Source organism: Crinia signifera, chromosome 1 (genome assembly GCF_055691185.1).
Source record: "Crinia signifera chromosome 1, ASM5569118v1, whole genome shotgun sequence".
In the NCBI taxonomy this organism is placed as follows: domain Eukaryota; kingdom Metazoa; phylum Chordata; class Amphibia; order Anura; family Myobatrachidae; genus Crinia; species Crinia signifera.
Window position 1 is genome coordinate 471,543,200 of NC_139217.1, and position 18,044 is coordinate 471,561,243.

Below are 18,044 nucleotides of genomic sequence, written 5' to 3' on the forward strand. Positions count from 1 at the left end.
GAGTCATAGTCTCTGCACATTCTGCCACACGGATGCAGGGCAGACGACAGGGGGGGTCAAAGGGGACACCTGTACCGGGCCTTAAGCTTGTTAGGGGCCCCAAGGTTCTGAGGGGCTCAGGGGCTGTTGGCATAGCTGCGGCAATGCAGTGACTAGCAATGGTTTATTAAGGCACCCCCCTGGTTCCTGTAAGGGTACTTACTCGGACCCTCCTCCGGTATTATTTAAATATTGTAACAATAAAAAAAAAAACATTCAATATGTAGTATACGAAAAAAGTTTTGCTCAAGGGGGCGGAGTTGGGGGGCCCGCCAGAGATATCAGTGTACCAGGCCCCACAATTTCTGTTGCCGGCCCTGCACGGATGTACACACTGGAGAGGAGCTACATATGCAACAACAAGCAAATGGGCAACGTGCGCGATATCCTGCGCCTCAGATCCAGCCTCTATATGTGTCACAGAGAAAGAGATCACTCCCAGCACTTGATGTCACATATGGATAAATGCAGTTTCGGTTTTGGCGAAAACATTAAAAAAAATTAATAAAAAAAAAAAACTGAAATATTACAGTAATGATCCACTCGGCGCGGTGGGCGTGTCACTAGGAATGACAACTGAGGAGCAGCAAGGGCTCAATCGCTGCTTGTCATCTGTTAGTCACAACATGCAATCAGGTGATTAACTCTGACAACCCGCACCTGAATTGTGGGCGCAGAGATTAGGAGAAACAGGGCTATTAGCGCTGACCCCAACCCCCACTCACACCTCCGCCAACCCCAATTAAACCTATGTTCTGCAATAAGAAAAGAGCATTGTACGGGGAGGAAGAGAATTCAGCAGATAAGTTCTGTATACGTATGGAAACAACTTCTTGCGTTACCATGGCAACTGGAACACCCAGTATCCTTTACGCGAGCGAAGCACCGATATTAACGCTTTCATCGCCGCCATCATAGATTCAGTGGGAAAATAGCCACAAGGCAGCTTCTGCAGCCCACACAGAAAACTCTTCCTCTGCGTCCAATACTCGGATGGGACGTCAGTAGGTGAAGGGACTTTTGTAAGAAGACAAATCATTGACACAATTATATAAGTCAGTTCCTATGGCAACTAATGGCAGCGCAGTGACAAGCCTACATCCAGGGCAAGGGCTACATTAGTATAGGAGTAATATAAATGTACACCATATATGCTTGGTCATCAGCCAATCGCATGTAAATCAAAGGTTTTCTGTTTGTTATGAGACAACGTTCAATTAAATGCAAATAGATAATAATAGGTGGGGCCCAGTGTAGTCGGGCGAGGTGGGAGGGGCATAAATGTCGCCATACCGTACCAGTATACTGTGGCCACATCTTTTGCCAGGAATAATCCAGCCAGGATATAAAGATCTCCCAGATGAACTACATTGGTAAATATATCCATCTCTACAACTCTCCAATTCCTTGGGAAGTGTATAATTCTCTGCCCCTTTCAAATACCACCTCCAGCGGCAATAATAGGAGCGGATCCTATCAAATCCTAGATCAAGTGGCACCAAGGGCAGTGGTACATGATTTTAACATTAATTTCATTTATATTTTTTATTATTCATTTATATTTATGTTATTGTATGTGCCTCCAATAAATGTTACATTTTTATTCGTGAACTCCTCATTGGTTCTAGCGCTACCTCCCCCTTTTTTTCTTTTTCTTCCTACCTTACACCCTAACCCTCCTTCCCCGCAGCCTAACCCTCACCTTCCTACATTACACTCAAACCCTCCTTTTCCACAGCCTAACCTTCCTACCTTACACCCTCCTTCCCCGCAGCCTAACCCTCACCTTCCTACATTACACCCTAACCCTCATTCCTTCCCCGCAGCCTAACCCTCACCTTCCTACATTACACTCAAATTCTCCTTTTCCACAGCCTAACCTTCCTACCTTACACCCTCCTTCTCTGCAGCCTAACCATCACCTTCCTACCTTACACCCTTCTTTCCCGCAGCTTAACTCTAACCTTCCTACCTTACACCCTAACCCTCATTCCTTCTCTGCAGCCTAACCCTAACCTTCCTACCTTACACCCTAACCCTCATTACTTCTCTGCAGCCTAACCTTCCTACCTTACACCCTAACCCGCATTCCTTCTCCGCAGCCTAATCCTAATCTTCCTACCTTACACCTTAACTTTCCTACCCCACACAACAACCCTCCTTCCCCGCAGCCTAAACATAATCTTACATACCACACACTCCGGCCAAAAACTGACCCACCCTACGACATCAGGGAAACATGGGGTAAAAATAAAGCTCCTAGGGGTAATGGGTAGTCTCGGTGCCGAGACACAGCCAGGCATGCATATGAATATATATGCATGCCTGGCTGTGTTTCAGCAGCAGGACCGTCCAGTTACCCCGGAAATTTTATTTCATTGCATATAGATTCTATATATAGATATATGCATGCTCGGCTATGTGTGTTACAGTACTGTAGTGTACAAGGACCTGACGCAGTGCAGTGCGGGCTGTGTGTGTGTTACAGTACTGTAGTGTACAAGGACCTGCCGCAGTGCAGTGCGGGCTGTGTTTGTGTTACAGTACTGTAGTGTACAAGGACCTGACGCAGTGTGGGCTGTGTGTGTGTATTACAGTACTGTAGTGTACAAGGACCTAACGCAGTGCGGGCTGTGTGTGTGTTACAGTACTGTAGTGTACAAGGACCTGACGCAGTGCAGTGCGGGCTGTGTGTGTTACAGTACTGTAGTGTACAAGGACCTGACGCAGTGTGGGCTGTGTGTGTATTACAGTACTGTAGTGTACAAGGACCTGACGCAGTGCGGGCTGTGTATATGATACAGTACTGTAGTGTACAAGGACCTGACGCAGTGCAGTGCGGGCTGTGTGTGTGTTACAGTACTGTAGTGTACAAGGACCTGATGCAGTGCAGTGCGTCAGCCCGTTGTGTATAACAAGCTTCCCTGCGTGATATGACCCAGGCCCTGCCTCCAAGTCCGCCCACTTCTTCAGTAGAGTTCAATAGTTGCTGCGACATCTTGGCAGCTCGCGTCTTTACTGCCGCTGCAGCGACGAGTTTCTTTGCCTGGTTATAGGCTCCTGTCAGGGTAATACCCATCTCTAGTCTAGGGGAAACATTGCCCAGACTGTCACTATATCATCTCGTAATACTGACACTAATAGCTGCCTGGACATCACATTATCAATGGCTATACCACACAGCCTGGCAGCCATTGGTGATGTACCACACACAGCCTGGCAGCCATTGGTGATCATTACCATGTACTGTATGGCTGTACCACACACAGCCTGGCAGCCACTGGTGATGATTACCATGTACTGTACGTCTGCACCACACACAGTCTGGCAGCTGTTGGTGATGATTACCATGTACTGTACGTCTGTACCACACACAGCCTGGCAGCCGTTGGTGATGATTACCATGTACTGTATGGCTGTACCACACACAGCCTGGCAGCCGCTGGTGATGATTACCATGTACTGTATGGCTGTACCACACACAGCCTGGCAGCCGTTGGTGATGATTACCATGTACTGTATGTCTGTACCACACACAGCCTGGCAGCCGTTGGTGATGATTACCATGTACTGTATGGCTGTACCACACACAGCCATACGTCATAACCACCACCATCATGCTGCCAGGCTGTACCGTACTAGCAGGATATATCATCAGTTTCTGGGGTACAGGGTGTATTACAGTTATATGATTTCCTTCCTTTCAAATCAAGGGGGAACTTCGACGTATCTAAATATATTTGGGGTAAAAGGTAAAAAAGTTCTGATGTATATGATCGGGGTGCCAGCATTCACCCCGGTGTTCTGGTCACTAGTCAGGATGCCGGCTTTTTAGCTATTTGGTTGTAGTACCATTAATCGTGCTCATTGATAAATGGGCCCCTCAGTGCAGTCTCCTAGTCACACACGACTAGAAGGACTGCCACCAGTTTATATACTGTACCCGGAGCCAGTGTATATACCGTACCCGGAGCCAGTGTATATACCGTACCCGGAGCCAGTGTATATACCGTACCCGGAGCCAGTGTATATACCGTACCCGGAGCCAGTGTATATACCGTACCTGGAGCCAGTGTATATACTGTACCTGGAGCCAGTGTATATACTGTACCTGGAGCCAGTGTATATACTGTACCTGGAGCCAGTGTATGTACTGTACCCGGAGCCAGTGTATGTACTGTACCCGGAGCCAGTGTATGTACTGTACCCGGAGCCAGTGTATGTACTGTACCCGGAGCCAGTGTATATACTGTACCCGGAGCCAGTGTATATACTGTACCCGGAGCCAGTGTATATACTGTACCCGGAGCCAGTGTATATACTGTACCCGGAGCCAGTGTATATACCGTACCCGGAGCCAGTGTATATACCGTACCCGGAGCCAGTGTATATACCGTACCCGGAGCCAGTGTATATACCGTACCCGGAGCCAGTGTATATACCGTACCTGGAACCAGTGTATATACCGTACCTGGAACCAGTGTATATACCGTACCTGGAGCCAGTGTATATACCGTACCTGGAGCCAGTGTATATACCGTACCTGGAGCCAGTGTATATACCGTACCTGGAGCCAGTGTATATACTCTACCTGGAGCCAGTGTATATACTCTACCTGGAGCCAGTGTATATACTCTACCTGGAGCCAGTGTATATACTCTACCTGGAGCCAGTTTATATACTGTACCTGGAGCCAGTTTATATACTGTACCTGGAGCCAGTGTATATACTGTACCTGGAGCCAGTGTATATACTGTACCTGGAGCCAGTGTATACACTGTACCTGGAGCCAGTGTATACACTGTACCTGGAGCCAGTGTATACACTGTACCCGGAGCCAGTGTATACACTGTACCCGGAGCCAGTGTATACACTGTACCCGGAGCCAGTGTATACACTGTACCCGGAGCCAGTGTATATACTGTACCCGGAGCCAGTGTATATACTGTACCCGGAGCCAGTGTATATACTGTACCCGGAGCCAGTGTATATACTGTACCCGGAGCCAGTGTATATACTGTACCCGGAGCCAGTGTATATACTGTACCCGGAGCCAGTGTATATACTGTACCCGGAGCCAGTGTATATACTGTACCCGGAGCCAGTTTATATACTGTACCCGGAGCCAGTTTATATACTGTACCCGGAGCCAGTTTATATACTGTACCCGGAGCCAGTTTATATACTGTACCCGGAGCCAGTTTATATACTGTACCTGGAGCCAGTTTATATACTGTACCTGGAGCCAGTGTATACACTGTACCTGGAGCCAGTGTATACACTGTACCTGGAGCCAGTTTATATACTGTACCTGGAGCCAGTTTATATACTGTACCTGGAGCCAGTTTATATACTGTACCTGGAGCCAGTTTATATACTGTACCTGGAGCCAGTGTATATACTGTACCTGGAGCCAGTTTATATACTGTACCTGGAGCCAGTTTATATACTGTACCTGGAGCCAGTGTATATACTGTACCTGGAGCCAGTTTATATACTGTACGTGTAATAATACAGTAAATCGCTGGCTTGCAGGACACTCGGGGATTGTGTAAGTTTGTTCTCACTAATCCGTTTAGCCTTTCTCTGTCCCCGGTTGCATCGGCTTCCCGGCCACATGTCAAATCTGAACCATGACATGATTACATTCCAAAATTAACCCCTTCAGATCCCCTTTCCTCGTTTGATTGCAGACGGCAAGAAGCTGCCCCGTTCTGGACCATTTTCTCCATGACAACAGGATGCCATCCCTGGTAATAATATGGTGTTATCACCCGAGTGAGCTGCCAGCTGCCACCTCAATGATCAGATCTGTTTCCTAATTACTAAGTCGTGGGTAAGATTGTCACGAAATACATAATTTGTGAATCCAGGCTGAGAAGCCAGCAGCACGCCCCAGGGTTTCGCAGAACTGCGCTCTACACAGCTGCTCCAGATCGCCAGCGCTGTCATTTTATAGGAGGCGAAGATTGTCAACCACTCGCCACCATCACAAATTAACCCAAACAATTACCAGCGGCGTCCGTTGCTCATTGTGCGCCCTCTGCGCGTGGTGACGGGATAAATCATTACAGTCCTCTAATTATTCTCCACCAGGATCAGCACCCCATCATGTGACTCACCTCGGTATCTAATAAACATATGCAGCAAACTCCCCCTCAGAGAGTAAATATAGCAAATATCTCATGGACAAGGCAAGAGGAGGAGTTACTGCATCCTCCAGAACTCATTTATATGGGGGACTGTACTAAATCGGACACTGGAAAACGGAAGAGTGCCTTCTAGCAGTCACTGCCACCCTAAAACAACAAGCACCTATAAAATACACATCTGATATTTATATTTTATTACATTACAACAAATCACTATCTCTTTTTATAAAACCGCTCTGGTTTGCAAACAAAAATGGCTGCCAGGCACAATGTCAGTATGGTGCAAAGCTAGAGGGTCATAGCTCACTGCATGTTATGTAATGGAAAGAAGGGAACAAAGTCATCAGATGCCAAGCAGACTTCATAGGAGAATTGCTCTGCTCACTACGGTATGTGACTGTGGTTGCCAGGGTAACACAGGATCACAAATCACAGGCCTTGCATCAGGCCTTTTCTCTCTCAGAGTGCAACTAAGCTGATCATCCACTCATTGGTCATCTCATGGCTCGACTACTGCAATGTTCTCCAGACCGGCCTCGCTCGCTCTCAACTATCTCCTCTCCAATCTGTCCTCTGCAGCCAGGCTTATCTTTCTCTCCCGCCGCTCTAACTCTGCCACTCCCCTTCAACAAAATCTGCACTGGCTTCCATTCCCCTACAGAATCCTCTTCAAAACACCTCACACTCACATACCGGGCCATCTCGAATTCCACTGCTCCATATATCTCTAACCTCATCCCAATTCATACACCCTCCCGCCCTCTATGGTCGGCTGACTACTGTCGTCTCTCCTCCACCCTGATCACTGCTTCCCACGCTAGAGTACAGGATTTTGCCCGTGCTGCACCCCTTCAGTGGAACGCACTCCCTCGCTCCATTAGACTCTCCCCGACCTTGCAAAGCTTCAAACAGGCACTGAAAACTCACCTATTGATCAAAGCGTACCCTTCCACTGCATAAACTAGTTCTAAAGGCTGGTCCTCCGACCCCCTGCCTCATGCCTTGACCATCCATGCTTGCTTGCATCCTGCTATCAAGCCACCTCCCACTTGCTTGCACCTCATGTCATCTGTCTGTCTCCCCTTCCTATCACATGTCACTCACAGCTCTCCCATACTCACACTCAGTAACCACATAATCATCTCCATCTATGGCCACCAGCCCCTAGCAGTACATTGATCACATCCTCACTACTTACATCTAAGCTGTAATGTGTATTGTATTGTGGCGCTCTTTTACCTGTACTCTATTATTCTTATTAACTCACGGTAATGCTAAGTTTTGTCTCTCTGTACTGTTCTTTTGTACAGCGCTCACTTGTGGTGCCTTATAAATAAAATATAATAGTAACAACAGCAACAACAGCCTGAAGATACAAAATAAAAGGAAAATAATACATTGCTAAAAATGTTTATACAGCCTATTTATATTATTTAATACCCCCAGCCAGTATTTAGGGCGGTCTTTGTTTACATAGTGTGTTATAGACTGTATCCGTGGATGAAATATTATTCCAGAACAAACAAGTTCTCTGCATTATCAGCATACAACGGACTCTCAAGACCCACTTCTTCATTAAAGCTAACCATCTCTTATCCTAACCGTATGTTTATGCTCACTCCTATCCCCCAGTCTGTCTGCCCCTTCCCTTTAGAATGTAAGCTGTAACGAGCAGGGCCCTCTCTCCTCATGTGCCTTTCTTAGAATGTATCTCTGCCACTGTTCTAATTGCGTCAGTGTCCGCTGCTGCAACGGTCTTGTATTTACCATGTACTTGTCCTAATTTGTACAGTAAATCACTTATTTTCTTGTTTTGCTCATCTATGTATTGCCAGGCGCTGCGGAACCCTTGTGGCACCATATAAATAAACAATAATAATAATGATAACTATGCAGTATACAACTCATATACATACTACACACGGAAGAAATACACAGAGTGGCAATAAGAATAATATAATTGTATCGTCTGCCAGAGCAAGCTGTGCGGGGATGCAGATGCCCGGGTCATACAGACTGGCAGCAAGACTTCTATAGGGACCGAGGCACCATAGTAACAGTTGTGATATTATATAGATCTGGGGCAGCCAACTCCAGTCCTCCAGAGCGAATACAGTTCATGTTTTCCAGATCTCCTCACAGAATCACAAGTGAAGTAATTGGCTCCACCTGTGGCTCTTTTAAAATGTGTCAGTCAGTAATGAGTGCACCTGTGCCCCTGCTAGGTTGTTTGGAAAAGGTGAACTGTTGGTAGCTCTCGAGGACTGTAGTAGGCTACCACTGATACAGATCATATGCAGCCCACAGAAGGTCCCACAGTCCTAGTAACATAATAATACAGAGCGTGTAACTTACAGCACTGGGAAGCAGCGATGGGCAGCGGAATCTTCTCCACCTCGTCAGTGTAGGAATACTAGAGGGAAAACAGGATGTGAGCAGGATGTAACACATTCCACAGGTACAGAGGTAGGAGCCGGGCCCTCCCTAGCATCAGGAAACCAGAATAATGCGAGGGAGAACACACAGCACCTGCCGCTCTGTAAACAGGAATCACCTGCGGGTGCAACAGCTGGTGTGGAGAGAAAACGGGGCCTTCCAACTGGCTAATTCTGCCATATTTCAACACGCCCCCTCTGGCCACACAAAGCAGCCAGCAGGGGACAGCGTTGAGCACAGGGCAGCAGTAAGGGGGCAGAGGTCAGCGGGAATGGGGGCAGCGCCGTGCACAGGGCAGTGGGAATGGGGCAGAGGTCAGCGTGAAGGGGGCAGCACCGTGCACAGGGCAGCAGGAAGGGGGCAGCGCTGAGCAGAGGTCAGCAGGAAGAGGGCAGCGCCGTGCACAGGGCGGAGGGAAGGGGGCAGCGCTGAGCTGAATGTTAGAGATACATCCATACTAGAGATACAGAGGTTGTGTTTCATACGTCCCATCACACACAGTTACTGGCCGATCAACTAACTGATATAACATTTTAGGGCAGTGGTACTCAACAAGCCGCCCTCCAGCTGCGGTGGAACTACACATCTTAGCATGATTTGCAACTAGGACATGCTAACTCTGTGGGAGGGCATGCTGGTATGTGTAGTTCTGCATCAATGGCCTCATGGTGAGTAACTCTGATTTAGGATCTATTACAGCAGAGTGAAAGGTAAAATGGTCCATTTAAAAGAAAACCGCCACTTTCATCCCTGACGTCTGTCTCCTGTCCCCGGAGGTGCGCAACTGTGCGTGGCTGTGCGTGTTGCAGTGTATAAAACACATGGAAACAGCGGCCACTTTGTTCTATGTGCTAAGAACAGAGGAGAGGGAAACGCTCTTTAATAGGATTTTCACTATAAATCTGTAATGCAGGGAGAGAACTAGCGGATATCCCCAGCGCCTCCCAGTGGTGGATCATAGCAATGCACAGCGAGAAGCTGCTCCGAGTGGCAAAATCACGTTTGGTGACGGAGAGAGGAACCAAAGAGATGTGAATGAGATGGCAGCACCATTACACCGTGACCCTGCTGGCGGCAATCTAGCGGGAACACAGCTATAATTATACCCACCTCTCCCGCCTCGCCCAGGGTATTAATTTGTTCAAGCTTTTTGGTCCAATATCTGGCCTCGTCCTCTGGGATATCTGGGGAAGGACACAGGTGTAAGCAATCAGGACATTCAGGAACACCACAGCAAGGACAACTGCAATTCTTATAGGTGATGGGAAGACTGGTATATATTGGAAACAGACAGGTAGAACGTAAAGTGCGAGCTCTGGGGGCCAGGAGGCCGCTATGAAATGTTTCATGCGATTTAAATAAGTCTCACGGCAATCAGAATATCCACGGCAAGTAGGTGATGCCAAATAAACCCACAGCACACGGGTTACTCACGGGCTGGCACGCCACGGACGGTGCTGGGAACAGAATAATGGTTAGAAGCCCCGTAGTAAGTGATATCCACAGCACGCGGGATGTCAGGATGCAGCTACACTGCAGAACCACACACACTGTACCACCCACTGCAAGGCAGGTCACACAGTAACCTATAGTACACTGCAGAACCACACACACTGTACCACCCACTGCAAGGCAGGTCACACAGTACCCTATAGTACACTGCAGAACCACACACACTGTACCACCCACTGCAAGGCAGGTCATACAGTAACCTATAGTACACTGCAGAACCACACACACTGTACCACCCACTGCAAGGCAGGTCACACAGTACCCTATAGAACACTGCAGAACCACACACACTGTACCACCCACTGCAAGGCAGGTTACACAGTACCCTATAGTACACTGCAGAACCACACACACTGTACCACCCACTGCAAGGCAGGTCACACAGTACCCTATAGTACACTGCAGAATCACACACACACTGTACCACCCACTGCAAGGCAGGCCACACAGTACCCTATAGTACACTGCAGAACCACACACACTGTACCACCCACTGCAAGGCAGGTCACACAGTACCCTATAGTACACTGCAGAACCACACACACTGTACCACCCACTGCAAGGCAGGTCACACAGTACCCTATAGAACACTGCAGAACCACACACACTGTACCACCCACTGCAAGGCAGGCCATACAGTACCCTATAGTACACTGCAGAACCACACACATTGTACCACCCACTGCAAGGCAGGTCACACAGTACCCTATAGTACACTGCAGAACCACACACACTGTACCACCCACTGCAAGGCAGGTCACACAGTACCCTATAGTACACTGCAGAACCACACACACTGTACCACCCACTGCAAGGCAGGCCATACAGTACCCTATAGTACACTGCAGAACCACACACACTGTACCACCCACTGCAAGGCAGGCCATACAGTACCCTATAGTACACTGCAGAACCACACACACTGTACCACCCACTGCAAGGCAGGCCATACAGTACACTGCAGAACTACACACACTGTACCACCCACTGCAAGGCAGGTCACACAGTACCCTATAGAACACTGCAGAACCACACACACTGTACCACCCACTGCAAGGCAGGTCACACAGTACCCTATAGTACACTGCAGAACCACACACACTGTACCACCCACTGCAAGGCAGGCCATACAGTACCCTATAGTACACTGCAGAACCACACACACTGTACCACCCACTGCAAGGCAGGTCACACAGTACCCTATAGTACACTGCAGAACCACACACACTGTACCACCCACTGCAAGGCATGCCATACAGTACCCTATAGTACACTGCAGAACCACACACACTGTACCACCCACTGCAAGGCAGGTCACACAGTACCCTATAGTACACTGCAGAACCACACACACTGTACCACCCACTGCAAGGCAGGTCACACAGTACCCTATAGTACACTGCAGAACCACACACACTGTACCACCCACTGCAAGGCAGGCCACACAGTACCCTATAGTACACTGCAGAACCACACACATTGTACCACCCACTGCAAGGCAGGCCATACAGTACCCTATAGTACACTGCAGAATCACACACACACACACATTGTACCACTCACTGCAAGGCAGGCCACACAGTACCCTATAGTACACTGCAGAACCACACACATATTGTACCACCCACTGCAAGGCAGATTATACAGTACCCTTTAGTACACTGCAGAAGCACACACACACACACACACTGCAAGGCAGGTCACACAGTACCCTATAGTACACTGCAGAATCACACACACACACACACACACACACACACACACACACACACACTGCAAGGCAGGTCACACAGTACCCTATAGTACACAGCAGAACCACACACACACACACACTGTACCACCCACTGCAAGGCAGGCCATACAGTACCCTATAGTACACTGCAGAAGCACACACACACACACACACACTGCAAGGCAGGTCACACAGTACCCTATAGTACACTGCAGAATCACACACACACACACACACACACACACACACTGCAAGGCAGGTCACACAGTACCCTATAGTACACAGCAGAACCACACACACACACACACTGTACCACCCACTGCAAGGCAGGCCATACAGTACCCTATAGTACACTGCAGAATCACACACACACACATTGTACCACCCACTGCAAGGCAGGCCACACAGTACCCTATAGTACACTGCAGAATCACACACACATTGTACCACCCACTGCAAGGCAGGCCACACAGTACCCTATAGTACACTGCAGAATCACACACACACACACATTGTACCACTCACTGCAAGGCAGGCCATACAGTACCCTATATTACACTGCAGAATCACACACACTGTACCACCCACTGCAAGGCAGGCCATACAGTACCCTATAGTACACTGCAGAATCACACACACAAACACACACACTGTACCACCCACTGCAAGGCAGGCCATACAGTACCCTATAGTACACTGCAGAGCCACACACACTGTACCACTCACTGCAAGGCAGGCCATACAGTACCCTATAGTACACTGCAGAACCACACACACACTGTACCACCCACTGCAAGGCAGGTCATACAGTACCCTATAGTACACTGCAGAACCACACACACTGTACCACCCACTGCAAGGCAGGTCACACAGTACCCTATAGAACACTGCAGAACCACACACACTGTACCACCCACTGCAAGGCATGCCATACAGTACCCTATAGTACACTGCAGAACCACACACACTGTACCACCCACTGCAAGGCATGCCATACAGTACCCTATAGTACACTGCAGAACCACACACACATTGTACCACCTAATGCAAGGCAGGCCACACAGTACCCTATAGTACACTGCAGAACCACACACATTGTACCACCCACTGCAAGGCAGGCCATACAGTACCCTATAGTACACTGCAGAATCACACACACACATTGTACCACTCACTGCAAGGCAGGCCACACAGTACCCTATAGTACACTGCAGAACCACACACATATTGTACCACCCACTGCAAGGCAGATTATACAGTACCCTTTAGTACACTGCAGAAGCACACACACTGTACCAAACACTGCAAGGCAGGCCATACAGTACCTATAGTACACTGCAGAACCACACACACACACACACACTGCAAGGCAGGTCACACAGTACCCTATAGTACACTGCAGAATCACACACACACACACACACACACACACTGCAAGGCAGGTCACACAGTACCCTATAGTACACAGCAGAACCACACACACACACACACTGTACCACCCACTGCAAGGCAGGCCATACAGTACCCTATAGTACACTGCAGAATCACACACACACACATTGTACCACCCACTGCAAGGCAGGCCACACAGTACCCTATAGTACACTGCAGAATCACACACACATTGTACCACCCACTGCAAGGCAGGCCACACAGTACCCTATAGTACACTGCAGAATCACACACACACACACACACATTGTACCACTCACTGCAAGGCAGGCCATACAGTACCCTATATTACACTGCAGAATCACACACACTGTACCACCCACTGCAAGGCAGGCCATACAGTACCCTATAGTACACTGCAGAATCACACACACAAACACACACACTGTACCACCCACTGCAAGGCAGGCCATACAGTACCCTATAGTACACTGCAGAGCCACACACACTGTACCACTCACTGCAAGGCAGGCCATACAGTACCCTATAGTACACTGCAGAATCACACACACTGTACCACCTACTGCAAGGCAGGCCATACAGTACCCTATAGTACACTGCAGAATCACACACACACACACACACACACACTGTACCACCCACTGCAAGGCAGGCCATACAGTACCCTATAGTACACTGCAGAACCACACACACTGTACCACCCACTGCAAGGCAGGCCATACAGTACCCGATAGTACACTGCAGAATCACACACACATTGTACCACTCACTGCAAGGCAGGCCATACAGTACCCTATAGTACACTGCAGAACCACACACACTCTACCACCCACTGCAAGGCAGGCCATACAGTACCCGATAGTACACTGCAGAATCACACACACATTGTACCACCCACTGCAGGGCAGGCCATACAGTACCCTATAGTACACTGCAGAATCACACACACTGTACCACCCACTGCAAGGCAGGCCACACAGTACCCTATAGTACACTGCAGAATCACACACACACACACACACACACACACACACACTGTACCACCCACTGCAAGGCAGGCCACACAGTACCCTATAGTACACTGCAGAATCACACACACATTGTACCACTCACTGCAAGGCAGGCCATACAGTACCCTATAGTACACTGCAGAACCACACACACTGCAAGGCAGGCCATACAGTACCCTATAGTACACTGCAGAATCACACACACTGTACCACCCACTGCAAGGCAGGCCATACAGTACCCTATAGTACACTGCAGAATCAAACACACATTGTACCACTCACTGCAAGGCAGGCCATACAGTACCCTATAGTATACTGCAGAATCACACACACACTGTACCACCCACTGCAAGGCAGGCCATACAGTACCCTATAGTACACTGCAGAACCACACACACTGTACCACCCACTGCAAGGCAGGCCATACAGTACCCTATAGTACACTGCAGAATCACACACACTGTACCACCCACTGCAAGGCAGGCCATACAGTACCCTATAGTACCCTATAGGCCATACAGTACCCTATAGTACACTGCAGAACCACACGCACTGTACCACACACTGCAAGGCAGGCCATACAGTTCCCTATAGTACACTGCAGAATCACACACACACACACACACACACACACACTGTACCACCCACTGCAAGGCAGGCCATACAGTACCCTATAGTACACTGCAGAATCACACACACACACACACACACATTGTACCACTCACTGCAAGGCAGGCCATACAGTACCCTATAGTACACTGCAGAACCACACACACACACACTGTACCACCCACTGCAAGGCAGGCCATACAGTACCCTATAGTACACTGCAGAACCACACACACACTGTACCATCCACTGCAAGGCAGGCCATACAGTACCCTATAGTACACTGCAGAACCACACCCACTGTACCACCCACTGCAAGGCAGGCCTCACAGTACCCTATAGTACACTGCAGAATCACACACACTGTACCCTATAGTACCCTATAGGCCAGTGGTGGCCAACCCGTGGCTCTTGAGCCTCATGCGGCTCTCCCCCTTGTAAAGTGTGGCTCCTGCTCCCACTGCTGCCTGCCGCCTGTCCCAGTCCCCCCTGCTGCCGGTTCCTTGAATCCCTTCTCCTTCTGAGGGGAGGAGAGCGCGTATCGCGCATCTTTCATACCCCTTACTGTGCATCCTTGTGACTGGGCCGTCCGCCAATTAGAGCTCGCGGGCCAGCAGCCAGTCAGGAGCCGGCCAGCGAGCTTTGATTGGTGGACGGCCCAGTCACAGGGAAGTGAGGGGGAAGGAGACGCGCGGTGTGCTGTGCTCTCCTCCCATCGGTGACATGACAGGAGGACTGCAGGGGGACACCAGACTGTCCTCTCCCCGCCCGGCAGCAGCAGCAACAATGGTGAGTGCTGCGGCTGGGAAATTTGCACTGTGGGAGCATAGCAGTTTGTGGCACTGTGGGGGCATAGCAATTTGTGGCACTGTGGGGGCATAGCAATTTGTGGCACTGTGGGGGCATAGCAGTTTGTGGCACTGTGGGGACGGATCCGATACGATTTCCCGGCGGTCGGGATCCCGGCGCTCGGAATCCCGACACTGGAATCCCGACAAGGGGGGGACTTGGATCGCCCCCCCTTGCGGGCTCGCTGCGCTCGCCACGCAGTGGGCCCGGTGCCTCGCTACGCTCGGCACGCTATTTTATTCTCCCTCTATGGGTGTCGTGGACACCCACGGAGGGAGAAAGTTTCGGGATTTCGGCGGTCGGGATTCCAGTGTCGGGATTCCGACCGCCGGGATCCCGACCGCCGGCAAATCAACTGCATCCCGTGGGGACATAGCAGTTTGTGGCACTGTGAGGTCATATCAGCTTTTTGGCTCTGTGGGGGCATACCAGCTTTCTGGCACCGTAGGGGCATACCTGGCACCGTGTGGGGGGCATATGTGTATCTGGCACTATTGGGGGCATATGTATATATGGCACTGCACTATTGGAGGCATATTTGTATCACACCCACCCAAGGGGTCAAAATAGACTACACCTCTTTTTTTGGCGCATGCGCCTTCGGCGCGCGCATGATGTCGGCTCTTTAGCTTGACTACCGATATTTTTCGGCTCTTTACCTCTGACCGGTTGGCCACCCCTGGATAGGCCATACAGTACCCTATAGTACACTGCAGAACCACACACACTGTACCACACACTGCAAGGCAGGCCATACAGTACCCTATAGTACACTGCAGAATCACACACACACTGTACCACCCACTGCAAGGCAGGCCATACAGTACCCTATAGTACACTGCAGAATCACACACACATTGTACCACTCACTGCAAGGCAGGCCATACAGTACCCTATAGTACACTGCAGAACCACACACACACTGTACCACCCACTGCAAGGCAGGCCATACAGTACCCTATAGTACACTGCAAAACCACACACACTGTACCACCCACTGCGAGGCAGGCCATACAGTACCCTATAGTACACTGCAGAACCACACACACATTGTACCACTCACTGCAAGGCAGGCCATACAGTACCCTATAGTACACTGCAGAACCACACACACTGTACCACCCACTGCGAGGCAGGCCATACAGTACACTGCAGAACCACACACACATTGTACCACTCACTGCAAGGCAGGCCATACAGTACCCTATAGTACACTGCAGAACCACACACACACACTGTACCACCCACTGCAAGGCAGGCCATACAGTACCCTATAGTACACTGCAGAACCACACACACTGTACCACCCACTGCAAGGCAGGCCATACAGTACCCTATAGTACACTGCAGAATCACACACACTGTACCACCCACTGCAAGGCAGGCCATACTGTACCCTATAGGCCATACAGTACCCTATAGTACACTGCAGAACCACACACACTGTACCACACACTGCAAGGCAGGCCATACAGTACCCTATAGTACACTGCAGAACCACACACACACTTTACCACCCACTGCAAGGCAGGCCATACAGTACCCTATAGTACACTGCAGAACCACACACACACACTGTACCACCCACTGCAAGGCAGGCCATACAGTGCCCTATAGTACACTGCAGAACCACACACACTGTACCACCCACTGCAAGGCAGGCCATACAGTACCCTATAGTACACTGCAGAACCACACACACACACATTGTACCACTCACTGCAAGGCAGGCCATACAGTACCCTATAGTACACTGCAGAACCACACACACACTGTACCACCCACTGCAAGGCAGGCCATACAGTACCCTATAGTACACTGCAGAACCACACACACTGTACCACCCACTGCAAGGCAGGCCATACAGTACCCTATAGTACACTGCAGAACCACACACACATTGTACCACTCACTGCAGGGCAGGCCATACAGTACCCTATAGTACACTGCAGAATCACACACACATTGTACCACCCACTGCAAGGCAGATTAGACAGTACCCTATAGTACACTGCAGAACCACACACACACACACACACATTGTACCACTCACTGCAAGGCAGGCCATACAGTACCCTATAGTACACTGCAGAACCACACACACATTGTACCACCCACTGCAAGGCAGGCCATACAGTACCCTATAGTACACTGCAGAACCACACACACACTGTACCACCCACTGCAAGGCAGATTAGACAGTAGTCTATAGTACACTGCAGAATCACACACAAACACACACTGTACCACTCACTGCAAGGCAGATTATACAGTACCCTAAGTTATACTGCA

At 49.6% G+C, this 18,044-nt stretch overlaps 1 protein-coding gene across 4 annotated transcripts in view; it reads right to left on the minus strand.

Moving 5' to 3' along the window:
• Positions 1–18,044, minus strand: part of UNC13B (unc-13 homolog B) — a 314,963-nt gene that overhangs the window by 217,264 nt on the left and 79,655 nt on the right. For all 4 annotated transcript variants that reach the window (XM_083155406.1, XM_083155407.1, XM_083155408.1 and 1 more), the window contains exons 7-8: positions 9,738–9,811; positions 8,547–8,604 (exon numbers count right to left, since the gene is read on the minus strand). In XM_083155406.1, coding sequence (XP_083011532.1) covers positions 8,547–8,604; positions 9,738–9,811 — 132 coding nt within the window. The remainder of the gene's footprint in view (positions 1–8,546; positions 8,605–9,737; positions 9,812–18,044) is intronic.